The 13547-nt window shown below is 39.0% G+C and overlaps 1 protein-coding gene across 1 annotated transcript; it reads right to left on the reverse strand.

Annotated features, from left to right (window-relative positions):
• Positions 1-555: 555 nt before the first annotated feature.
• LOC103810451 (bifunctional 3'-phosphoadenosine 5'-phosphosulfate synthase 1-like) lies at positions 556-11401 on the reverse strand (the record flags this gene model as incomplete). Its single annotated transcript, XM_009083346.1, has 5 exons — positions 11289-11401; positions 7898-8133; positions 6412-6550; positions 4249-4367; positions 556-669 (listed from the first exon to the last, which is right to left on the reverse strand). Coding segments are annotated over exons 1-5 (717 nt in total), but the record flags the coding sequence as incomplete, so codon positions are not given.
• Between the last annotated feature and the right edge of the window lie 2146 nt (positions 11402-13547).

Consider the following 13547-nt stretch of genomic DNA (forward strand, 5'->3'; position numbering starts at 1 on the left):
AAAAAAACCAGTAACATAGATCTGATAGACTCTTTATAGACTTGAGTTTGCAACAGTTTGAACTTGGTATATATAAAAGGTTACTGCTGTTCAGCTGAAGATTACCAACAAGGAGAATCAAGAAGCAGTAAATGATTTCCTTCATGTTTCTATGCAATTACATTTCAAAATATAATGGTTCAAGTAAATAAGAAAAAAGTTAGCAAACTGTCTAGAAACAACTACTCATACAAGACATGCCAGGCATGGTTTACCCCACGGATGAGGGCAGGTGTGGGAGTAAATCACTATAAATTTAATCTCCAAGCTTGGGATAAACTAACACTATACCAGACATCATTCATGAAATTACAAAGATTCAATTATCCTTGAGTGATTAAGATTCAATTATCTATTAGCACAGAGGCTCTTGCTTTCTCTCAAGAAAAGAGGGAAAAAGTATATTGAGATATATTCTGTAGCCCAGTACAGTTACTTCTACCATATCTAATTTTGCTGAGCAACAAATTAGACTGTCTTTCAACTTTGGCAGTAAGACAACGGAACACAAAATACCTTGTTTATTTCCAAAGTTAACAAAGACTCAGCATCAGTTTTGGCCAACTGTAGCTTGTTTTCTGGCACATAAAGCTCCTTCACCTCATAAGAGGCATCCACTGGTACAATGTCCTGTGTAAAAGGAATAAACAGAACTTAGTGTTTGCTCAGAATGCTTCTTGGACACTGAACACATGATCAATAAGTAAAATTCTAATGTTGTACTACACAGTAGCAAGAGTTTATTCAATATGCAATTTTTACTCATTTAAAAGCCAGCACTGTTCAAGATGATGATATACTGTCAGTTACTCAGGCCATTTTATTTTTCACTTTAGCTTGGCTAAAAGTGAAACATTTTTCCTAAACCTCAAGTAACCCACATAACATTTACCTAGTAAATATTCAACAATTGAATTGAGTGCAATTTTTATGACCTATTTATGCCTACGTTAGCTACAGGAGAAAGGAATACTATGGTTTTATACATACTAAAGAAGTAAAAATGTTTTGGAGACTGAGCATTTATAAATTTAAGTCATTCAGTATACAAGATATATTAGAAATGGTAACATGGAGGTAAAAAGATAAAGCTTTTTCTCAACTGAAAGTGATTAATTACAGAAGTACAAATTAAATGTATTTCCTACAGCTAATGACATAACACTGGTATCCTAATCTATTTACTAACACTCACTAAATGTGAGACCATCTGTGCATATATATTCAATGAACTGAAACCTAGCCTTATATCCAGAACGTGATTTTTTTATTAGAAAATTTGAGTTTTCCTCCGTGTGTATTAGACAAGACATTCTCACTCCGCAATAGTCAAGGCTCAAGACCTTAAGCTTCTCATAAGAGACGAACACAAGGACAAAAACATAAGTTAAAAAAGGCAGAAGACCATCATGGCTAAACTGTAAAGAATCTCCTCCAACAAAGGATAGTGTAACATGTTAAAAACCAATCAAATGTTCCAGTGATATTCAGCAGCAAAAAAGCAGCGAAAAGAGGCTGATGGTTCTTTGCAAAACACATTTTTCATTGTTTTGGAAACCTTTGTGAAGTAATGCTTTACTTTTTGAGGAAAAAAAGCTTACCCTTACAGCAGAGTATATACAGACACATAACAAGAATAAGTAAGTTATCTGTATTTTTCCAGAGTATGCAGTGAATAGGTATGCTTGTAGGAAACACAAAGTTTGCTCAAGAACTTTAATGCATTTATCCAACCATTTTTCAGACATTAGGCACTACCTCCATGTAAAGTAAAACAAAGGGAGTGGGAGATAAAACAACTGCAGGAGTAAAAAAAAAATTGTCAGGAGTCTCACTGGCTGTTACCTAATTCATATCTCTGAAGACAAACAAAAGGAAAACAATTAAACCAGCACTTAGAAACAATGTTTTATAAGGAAAAGCTCAGTCCATTACATATCAGACATCATTTTGGAATCAGATCTTATTAGACAGTAAGTTAAAACAAAACCTGCCTTTTATTTTTTCTGCCCAAGAAGCAGCATTACAGCCCAGAAGAGCTGCAGCAGACTCCTGCCACAGCAGTAAGCCCAAAAGCAAATGAAGGTATTGCCTCCTGTGAAGAACAGCACTTGAGTACATATTATGCTGCTTCACTGAAGATTTCCCTCTAGACCCTAGTTCATGACCATGCTAGAATGTCCTAACTGTACAAACCATCAACAGCTTAAAATAAATAGATTATTAAAAAGATGTCTTCAAATATCCTGTTATAGTGTCCCACTAATGGGCAAAACAAGGGTGTCACAATGCAGTTTGTGTCAACAACCTACTTCATTATACAGATGTAAACAGCTTGAAGACAATTCTAGCAACACCAAGTCAGACATTTACAGAACTTGTAGGATTAGTGACCCTAGACTCGCTTGCACATGTGAAAGTGTTATCTAAAACAACATCTTAGATTTTAAAAAAAAAACCAACACAGCAGCAGCAGCAGAAGGAATCCATAGGTCTTTAATTTGCATGAATTTTAGGAAAATGCTAGGCTAGCAAGCCATCTAGTGACCATTTTAAGACAGCAATTTAACTCAAAGCTTAATTCTATCAAAGGACAAGTCACACAGTATTCCTTGATATTTATTGTTTTTTCAATGCATTCATATAAATAATGGCAAAATAATAAAATAAAAAAACCCAACACCTAAATTCTTTATGGGAATGTGTCTCCTCACACTGTGCTGGTAGGTTCTTTCCTGATGCTGATTGCCTTTGGAAGTCATCTAGTCCAGCCTCACACTCAAAACTGGTTCCAGCAGAGCAGGCTACTTAGGAGTCTTGTCAATCAAGTATTTAGTATCTCCAAGGATGGAGCATCCACAAAGCCTCACAGCAACTTGTTCTAATAATTGATCATCTTTATAGTGAAAAAAATTTTTCCCTTACGTCCAGTTTGAATTTCTGCGCTGGTTTAGGCTGGGGTAGAGTTAACTTTCTTCACAGAGTATGGGGCTATGTTTAGGATTTGTGCAGCGTTGATAATGCAGAGATGTTTTTGTTGTTGCTGAGCAGAGCCAAGGCCTCTTCTGCTTTCTGTACTACCACACTGGCAAGGAAGTTGAGGATGCATGGGAGGTTGCAAGGAGACACAGCTGGGACAGGTGACCCAAACTCACCAAAAGCATATTTTGCAAGGAGGCTGGGACAGGTGACCCAAACTCACCAAAAGCATATTCTATACCACATGACATCATGCTCAGTACATAAAGTGGGAGGAAGGGTGGGATGTTTAGTGTGATGGTGTTTGTCTTCCCAAGTGACTGTTACACATGATGGGGCCCTGCTCTCCTGGAGATGGCTGAACACCTCCTGTCTGTGGGAAGCAGTGAATTCATTCCTTGTTTAGCTTTGCCTGTGTGCACAGCTTAGCATATTCTATACCACATGACATCATGCTCAGTACATAAAGTGGGAGGAAGGGTGGGATGTTTAGTGTGATGGTGTTTGTCTTCCCAAGTGACTGTTACACATGATGGGGCCCTGCTCTCCTGGAGATGGCTGAACACCTCCTGTCTGTGGGAAGCAGTGAATTCATTCCTTGTTTAGCTTTGCCTGTGTGCACAGCTTTTGCTCTCCTATAAAACCGTCTTTATCTCAACCCAGTTTTCCAGCTTTTACCCTTCTGATTCTCTCCCCCATCCCTCTGGTGGGAGAGTGAGTGAGTGGCTGCACGGGGTTGGGTTGCTGACTGGGGTTAAACCATGACAATTTCCCATATTTCATCTTATGTCTGTTGCCCCTCATTCTACCCTTGTGCACCTCTGAGAAAAATCTTCAGCAATCTTCTGTCCTCCCATTTGGATGACAGAAACAGCAAGAACTCCTTTAGCCTTCTCTTCTCGAAGATGAACAAGGCCACTTCCCCTCAGCCTCTCCTTGTGCAGTGACAGACTCCAGTCTCTGACCAACTTGGTGACCTTCCGCTCAACTCACTCAAGTGCATCAAGGTCTCTCTTCTGATGGGTGAGGGAGAAGGGCACAAACCTGGACATAGTATCCAGACAAGGTCTCACAAGTGCTACATAAAATAGCAAAATTGTTTCACTCAAACTGCTGGATATGCTCTTGTTACTAGAGTAGTGCATGCAGGTAGTTTTCTTTGCTGCACAGGCAAGTTTTCACAATGCTGACAAATGTTTTTATAATGATGAACAATTTATTTCTGCTCACCCTCTCTTGAAGAAGTTCCACAACTTGTTGTATACAATCATTCACATCACAGGAATCAGTTTTCAGCACAAGCTCTGGGGCCTCCGGTTTTTCATACTCGGAGTCAATCCCAGTAAAACCTACAGAACATAAGACAAAAATCTTAGGTGACTTATTCCAAAAGATGACTCCATTTTAGCACTGTTTGCAGACAGTTTTCCAGATATAAACCAACACAACAGGCAAAAGCACAGAGTTTTAGCTTCCCTAATACAGGATTTCTTCGGGAAATCAACAGGTTTTTTCTTTATCAGACTGCATCAGACTTCAGCATTCTGCAGCACACACATACAGCATACTTTTGCTGGTGAATCTGATTTATACTGTGAATAAAGAAAGGAGCACTGACAGAAGAACTGTGAACACCAACCCAGAGTTAGGCATCACTGTTCTTTATTATTAGCTGTGATTGTTGCTCTTTTAAAATGAAAAAAAGTGAAAAAAATACTATGAACATCCAGCATATATGTAAATTTGTACTCATACCACCAAGCAGTACTCTGAAGTATGAAATTTCAGCACTTATTACATTAGTTTAGGTAATATACTCACCTACAGATAGCTGCTAATGTAAGATTGATGAATATGTTTATTGTATTTGTAACTGTCACAGGCTGTAAAATCTACCAGTGACACTTGTTCTGGCCTAGTTAGTGAGCAATCTGCTTTGAACCAGTGGGGACTCTGACCAACCACGCATAAACAAGGAGGAAAAATCAAGCCCAAAGGCAAAGACTGTAAGCACTAAAAGTCAGATCTGCAGGAGTGGCAGCTGGGCTGCAGCAACTGAACACCTGCACCCTCCACAAGTGCACATGCAAGCACTAAAACTCAGGTTTTCACTTCAGATTTAAATATCCTTGAAATTAGCAGCTTAATTCCCCATCTAAGAAAAATATCAATTGCTGCAGTACCCCATGTGATAAAGAATAGCTGGTATCTATTCCAAAAACTGTATACTTTAGAAGGATCAGATTACTAGAGAAGTGGGTATAGGGGGCAAAGAAACTGTTCCATTATCATTGCCATAAAAGAGGTTGCTGACATTCCTTATGAAAAGGCAAGTTCATTTAATTTTCATCCTCCATATATCAGATAGGTTGTAAGATACAGCCATTGCTAAATCCACTTGTAGCTTACTCAGGCACTGTATACCTCACTAACACGATTCCATTACAGGGCTTGTAGAATTAACAAAATATTAAGGATGCTCTACAGCACAAATAAGGATTCAGGACAGAACTGTATCTTTGTACTGTGGCAGCTCAAGCCACTTTGCTTTGATTCTGAACAAACCTTAGTTCAGCCTTATTTATTTATGGCCTTCATGTGATAAAGTCTGTAGTAGTAGAAGTATTCAAGCAACCACTCATGTGGAATGTCTTAGATTTCTTGAATTTTAGATCACTTTCGATTAAGAGTATGTTCATCATGACAGCACCTGAAATTCCACCCTGAAAGTGAATACTTCAAAAACTGCTTTGCTCCTAAATACAGGTTAAAAGAACTATCATCAACCTCTTCAAACTGTAATGCAACACAGAGCAAAGAAGCACTTGAAACAATACTTGCAATGAACAATTGCAGAGCTAAGCTTTTTATTATTGCAGGTTATACTTAAATCTTGACCTGAGGCTGGAGATAGGAAATCATTTTCATGGGCACTTGAACAGAACCCTAATTTCCAAGTAAAAGTTAGTCTCTTCAGAAGTGTTCTTAACAGTCTTTACAAGGAGATAGTTTCATGCTTTACTTTTTGGAAGAAGTTAGCAGCTGTTATTAATGCAATTCTTTATCTACTTTAGAGAAAACCAGGCTATTTTTTTAACCAGTCAATGGACACACAAAGGAGATAGACTAATCCTCAAGTACATAGGTTACAACAGAAACCATGCAATCTCTTCATGGTGAGAATAGCCACTTTTGCCCTTTTACTGTCCAACACACTGAACTCATCAGTTTCATGAGTTAGAAGTCAATCCCAATTTTCTGCTTAGTCCTGTCCCGAGTCCATGCTGGTTTAAAGGTGGTACACTCAGAGACTTGAGCACATCCACTTATACAGAGTCAAATTACACCAATGTTTCACTTATGTAGAAAGGATGTGACTACATCTAGGTTCACCTTTAATTTCTCCAGCCCTGGCTTTCTTATAGAGTCCTTTAACATCTCTCTGCTCACAGACATGCAATGGAGCATCCACAAATACTTCAAAAAAAGGCAAACTTGCCCCTTCATGAATTCGTCTGGCATTATTACGATCCTGAAAGAAAACAGAGGAAAAATCCTAAATGACTGAACTCACATATTATTACTGTCTTTCAGCTTTCTAAGTTCACTATAAAGAAGTTGATAGGAAATGCAAACAAGCTTTCAAAGTTTGAAAAAAGAAACATGATTTGATTAACTGATGCCCTGCAAGGTACATCAGTTTGCCTACAGTATCACGTGGTAAAAGCTGACATGTAAATATGAGATATTTTACATTAACTTGATTTTTTAAAAAATCCCAAAATCCAAACCCAAGCATAGAATGCAGGATTTTCTATACATATATATACACACATATCTATCTATATATATATCTATATATATAGATATCTTTGGAGTTACAGCCACCTAGCTGACTACAATCAAGAGGAGGTCTTACATGCTTCTCCAGAGCACCAGCTTTTTCTACATTCCTTAATCTGGCAAGACTTGTATAGCCAAAATAACACATTATTTGTATGGCTTGCCAAGCATTGAAACAATTGGTGGATTTAATTTAGGGGAAAAGAAAAAGTTTTCAAAAAATCCAGTAAAACCATTTCTTACTAAATAATAAATAAATAAATTTTCCTTAGCTATAAAGGCTTCTGCTTTACAGTAGGATCTTGAATTCCCCGAATTATTATCAGAAGAACTGTTTGTATCAATATAACAAAAAAAAATTACACATTCTTATGCTGTGAAATGCCTGAGATTAACCCCCCTCCCCGAGTCATTCTTCATGATACTTGAGTGCCCACTCATCCTTTTTGTCTCTCCTATCCATGTTCTCATACACAGATGAAAAAAGTCTTCACAAAACACTGTGAACATGGATTAAGGTTAATTTTCAATATTATGGAATGTCATGTTTTATACAGAACATGAAATAAAGTTAAAAGAACTAGAGGCAATTAAACATTTTTCCCTCAAGCCACTTGGCAAAAATAAAGTTCATGCCATTCATTCACTGAAGGAAAAATTGCTTTTAAAAACAATTTAACTGAGTCTTCAGGTTAAGTGCATACTTAGTCTTCACATATACAAAGTACTGGAATCTACATGGATCAAACAAGATGCTGTAATTTTAAGATTCTTTCTTGGAGTATCACTTGGGCTTGTTCCTAATATTAGAGTAATAATTCTGCCTAACAGACTGAAAACAGTTCCATTTATAGGACTAATGTAAACCTTTTTTATATTTAAGATGAATGTTTCTGGAAATTAAGTAATCACAAATGTCATCAAAAAAAACCAAGCAAGTATTGGCTCAGTTCAGTGAGGGATTTCTGTAACTAAAATTCTGAGTGACATTTTGTATTTTCCCGACACTTCATCTTCATAGTTTTTTCACGTTTACCTGAGTATAAGGAGAGATGAAACTAGTAATGCACACCAAACCAGCATCTGCAAACAGTTTAGCAACCTCAGCAATCCGACGGACATTTTCTTCTCTATCTTCTGGTGTGAATCCCAGATTCTTGTTAAGGCCTTGGCGAATATTGTCACCATCCAACGTGTAGCATGGAATACCATGGCATACTAAATACTCCTCCAGTGCCATGCTCACCGTAGTCTTCCCAGCACCAGATAAACCTAAAATATTCAATAATAATATAAATATATGTTATAAGCGTAGAAACAAGTTAAGGCAAGTTGCAGTACATGTACTGCTGCTAGTATGAAAATCCCAAAGTGACAGGCACCAGAAGCAGTGCCTTTAGGGTATGCTTACTTGCAGTATAAACCAAGTGGCTTTTACACAGACAATAGGTTTAGGGAGAGTAAGGGACAAAGTTAAGGGTGCAATTTGAAGCAGATGAAAGAGTTTGGCCTTGAGAGTTGCTGTTTCTTATAGAGGGGGTGCACTTTCCATAGTGCTGCTGCTGGCAATTGTTACTACCTGAGCACACTAAATACAGAAATCAAACACAGTTAGTTTGCACAAGATGAGGAAGATCTCACATGGAATTTAAGTCAAGAAAAGAAATGGCATCAGGCCAAAACCGCATTTGATTCTTACTCCTTGCAGAAAAACAGCACTGAAATAGACACCACAGACAAAACCAAACTCATTCACTCAAGACTCACACACAGCAGTCATGCTCCACTAAGTGGCACGTGTTACCAATAAGCAAAGAAAATTATAATAGCAAACTCTGATCCAATTCAGAACCTTTGGCAACAAACATTTAAACAATTGAGAAGTCTTGCTGGCCCTAAAAAGTCCACTGTTTGCTGTAATTTGGAAATTCAGTTAAATACTTTTCCAGACTACATTTCAGTTTATCTGGAGCACATGTTTCAGCTTATACTGAGCAGTCAGTTCCTAAACAGAACACAAACTCAGATTTTCATAACATGTCATTTATCCTTTGAGTATGGAAAAAAAAAGGTAATGGCATTATACAAAACACAGCACTAGTGGGTGAAGAAAACTGGTTTTATCTTTATTAGGGGTGATTAACTTTCCGAGAAAAAAAGAAAAAAATCACAAAGAACAGCAGTTAGGTTTTACTTCCAAGACCTTTACGGCCAAGCAAGGCTACTATGCTAACAAGCCTGTTCTAAGAAAACACAAAGTGCAAAGGAAACCTTGACATCTTAAGGTGTTTAGGACAATTTAAAGAAAAGGAGTCATTGCATTGGTTCCTCTGGTGCCCATTAGCCAAGTCAGTTTGCCCATCTTTCCCCCCACACCTCTTTTTTTTTTTTTTTTTCCTTTTTTCCCCTTGTGTGTGTGTGGGAAGCTCTGTTAAGTTCACTGATGATTCAGCAAGTTGAATCAGCTCGAGGTTAGGTTGGGCAAGCACTGCAGCTTGTATAAGGTGAGAAAAGGAACACATGGCAGGAAACAGAGCAGTCTTCTTTTGGCAGTAATTAAGTACAGCTCCAGCACAGAAAACAGGCATGACAGTACAAAATAAGATTTCAGCAACTTCACCATTTACTTCTCATTGATGCAGTCTTTGACTTGCCATTTTTGCCCCCACATCTAGCTTGCTAGTCATTCAAATGCTCTAGCTTTTCACACATTGTTTGGTCTCCAACATGTAATGAAATGCAAAAGTTAAGGCAATACATTAATGAATTTTAAAAACAGCCTTCAAGCTGACAAATCTTTAAAATAACTTCCATATTATTATTATTATTGCATATTACTTTACACACGAAAGTAATGTTTTTCCATATTTTTGTTACATTCCTCTTGAGTTTTCTTTACCAACATTGCAACACAGCTTTCAAATAAAGGTTACCTTCAAAAATGAAAATCATTCCCTGAAAGAACTTTTGTACACTTTCATTCCATGAGTGCTGACAAGGTGAGGCAAACTTGGAGTATACCAACATTTCAGCTTCTGTTCTAATACCTAGCACAGTTTTGAACCCTCATGTTTGTACAGTTCTAGAATGGTCAAAGCCTCATGTTTGTACAGTTCTAGAATGGTTAATATTTCTTACTTCACTGCCTACATTCCTTTTCACTCCTTTCACACTCCTGCTCAAACAACTTAATAACATTGCTTTCCACACATGCTCTTAATACCTTACCACCACTCTTCTTCCTGGAAGAAAGGAAATTGGGCATTAAGATTACATTTGTTTAGAAAGAGCGTTGACTGGAAAATGTTGCCATGTAGATAACTGAAAAAACATTTTTATCATAACCTTTTTCAAAGTTATATTAATGAATTACCAGGAGAAACAAAAAGGCAGCCTCCCAGATCATTTGAGCATTGAGAGACAGGCTGGAGTGACAGAAACAGTGAGAGAAAGGACTCCACTCTTTTACCAGAGAAATACACAACAGAGCTACTGTATCAAATCTGTTTGGAATGGCTCTGAGCAATTTGTTATCAACTATTGCCTTACATGGCACATACATTTACTAACACTAGTGGAAACAAACTTTACTTAATGAAGTAAGTTTCTCCAATACTCCGTGGAGATCTCTTGTGTTGTGATACAACAGTGCTCTAAATGGTTTACAAACTACGTTACACACTTTGCTATTTTTTTTTTAGTTTTGGTTTTAATGAGAGAACACTTCAAAGGAATTATGTTAAAGCTTCTGAGAACTTTGAGAGAAAGAACAGAAAAATTCCCTCTCAGTTATGAAAAAAAACTGTGTTCCAGAATTTATTTACCCCCTTTGCACAATCAAAACAATTCAGTGAAAAAAACCCCATAGAGCTGTTTCAAAAATAACTCCCAGTATGCATTGCCTCAACATGGAATTACCATCCAAAGGCATGGGTTTATGTTGAAATGTTATTTCAACCCAAGGAGACAAGAACATTCCAAAGAAAAGAGGCCTTTACAGAAACAATTCAGAAATACAGACTCTTACAAAAATAAAAATTAGATTTCATTTGTTAATAATGTACAGTACAAAGAGCCAGAACGGGTTAAAACAAAGCTGCAACAACAAAAAAAAGCAACACACATACACAAAAAAAAGGAAAACAAACCCCCTCAAAACCCTCATATGTTCCAAAGTTCAACCAGAATTAAGCAGCAGACAGTACCAAAAAAACAACCCTCCCAGAGGACTGAACAAAATACATTCTCAAGTTACTATCTGTCCCAAAGCAATTTCCTGCTAGTCTGCCTAAAAATAGTAATAAAATTGCATCAAGGTCTTAAGACTTCACAAACATTCAACTTTGCATGCAAAAAGGAGCTACAGCTAAGCAGCTTTGCAGAAGAGTAACTAAACCAAAAGGATCGTCAGAAATCCATGACTGTACCTGTTAACCAGACTGTGCATCCACGAAAACCACTTCTTGTTCCTACCACTTGGCCTCTCTTATTCCTGACATGATGAGCTTGGTAGGTAACATTGGTTGCCCTCTGCATTCCCTGTAAAAGAAGTTGATTACATCTTTAAAGGCTGAGTTGGCAAAGCATACCAAAACTTTTTCATAGGCACGAAGAAAGATTAGGAGATAAACAAATGGAATTACAAACAATACCCATTCCATTGGCTGCAGCATGGATCAAAGGAGACACAGGAAATGAGAAAAGTCACCCAGAGCAAACCATATCCCTTGTGGATCTGAGTACCATGGGATAAAGCCCCAATGGAAGAGGGGCCCAAGAAAACTGGTTGATATTCAAGGATCACCTCCTCCAAGCTCAGGAGTGATACATCCCAACACAGAGGAAGTCAGGCAAAAAAAGCCAGGAGACCTGCACGAATGAACAAGGTGCTCCTTTTTCACAAGGAGCTCAAACACAAAAAGGAATCCTACAGAAGGTGGAAGCAGGGACAGGTAGCCTGAGACACATACAGAGCAATGTCCTAAGCAGCCAGAGATTATTGTAGGAGAGCTAAAGCCCTAACAGAATTACATCTGGCCAGAGATGCCAAGGGCAACAGGAAAAGCTTCTATAGTTACCGCAGTGATAAAAGGAAGACTAGGGAAAATGTGGGTCCACTCCAGAAAGAAAAAGGGAGTCCTGGTTACCCAAGACATGGAGAAGGCTGACCTGCTCAATTACTTTTTTGCATTGGTCTTCACTAACAAGCGCTCCAGCCACACTGCCCAAGTCACAGAAGGCAAAGGCAGGGACTGAGAGAATGAAGAACCACTGCCCATGGCAGGAGAAGACCAGGTTTGAGACCATCTGAGGAATCTGAGGGTGCAGGAGTCCATGGGACCTGATGAGATGCATCCATGGCTCCTGAGCAAACTGGCAGAGGAAGTGGCTAAGCCATGATCTGTCTTATTTGAGAAGTCATGGCAGTCTGGTGAAGTTGGAAAAGGAGGAACATAACCCCACTTTTAAAAAGGGACGACCTGGGGAACTGCAAACCCATCAGTCTCACTTCTCTGCCCACCTGGATCACAGAGCATGATTGCTAAGATACAAGGAAAATAAAGAGGTGATTTGTGACAGCCAACATGGCTTATAAGGGTAAATCATACCTGACAAATTTGGTGACTGTACAGCATTGGTGTACAAGGGAAGAGCAACTGATATCTGCTTAGACTTGTGCAAAACACATGATACTGTCCCACATAACATCCTTGTCTATAAATTGGAGAGACAAGGACTTGATGGATGGACCACTTGGTGGATAAGGAACTGGCTGCATGGTCACATTCTAAGAGATGTGGTCAATGGCTCGATGTCCAGGTGGGGAGCAGTAACAAGTGGCATTCCTCAGGGGATGGTATTGGTACCAGTGCTGTTTGACATCTTTGTCAGTGATATGGACAGCAGGATTGAGTGCACCCACACAATACCAAGCTGTGTGGTATGGTCAACATGCTTGAAGAAGGGATGCTGTCCAAGGGACCTAGACAGGCTTGAGAGGTGGGCCTGTGTGAACTTCATGAAGCTGAAGGAAGCCAAGTGCAAAGTCCTGCACCTGAGTTAGAGTAATCCCAAGCACAAATACAGGTTGTATGAAGAATGGACTGAGAGCAGTCCTGAGGAGAAAGACTTGGGGATGACAAGCAGCTCAACATGATCCAGACATGTGCACTTGCACAACCATATCCTGGGCTGCATCAAAAGAAGCATGGCCAGTAGGTCAAGAGGAGTGATTCTGCCCCTCTACTCTACTCTTGTAAGCCCTCACCTGCAGTGCTGGGTCCAGCCCTGAGGCCACCGACAAAAGAAGCACATGGACCTGTTACAATGAGTCCAGAGGAGGCCACAGAGACGCTCAGAGGAACGGAACACCTCTCCTAGGAAGACAGGCTGGGAGAATTGGGGTTATTCAGCATGGAGAAGGCTCCAGGGAGGTCTTATAGAAGCCTTCCAGTTCCCAAAGGGGACCTACAAAAAGGCTGGAGAGGGACTTCTTACAAGACTGTGTAGCGGTAGGACAAAGGGGAATGACTTTAAACTGACAGAGGGCAAGTTTAGATTAGGTATTAGGAAGAAATACTTTACTGTGATGGTGGTAAGACACTGGAACAGCTTGCCCAGGGAGGCTGTTGATGCCTGTGCTGGTTTGGCTGGGGTAGAGTTAACTTTCTTCACAGTGACTAGTA

This window comes from Acanthisitta chloris, unplaced genomic scaffold (assembly GCF_000695815.1).
Source record: "Acanthisitta chloris isolate BGI_N310 unplaced genomic scaffold, ASM69581v1 scaffold951, whole genome shotgun sequence".
NCBI lineage: Eukaryota > Metazoa > Chordata > Aves > Passeriformes > Acanthisittidae > Acanthisitta > Acanthisitta chloris.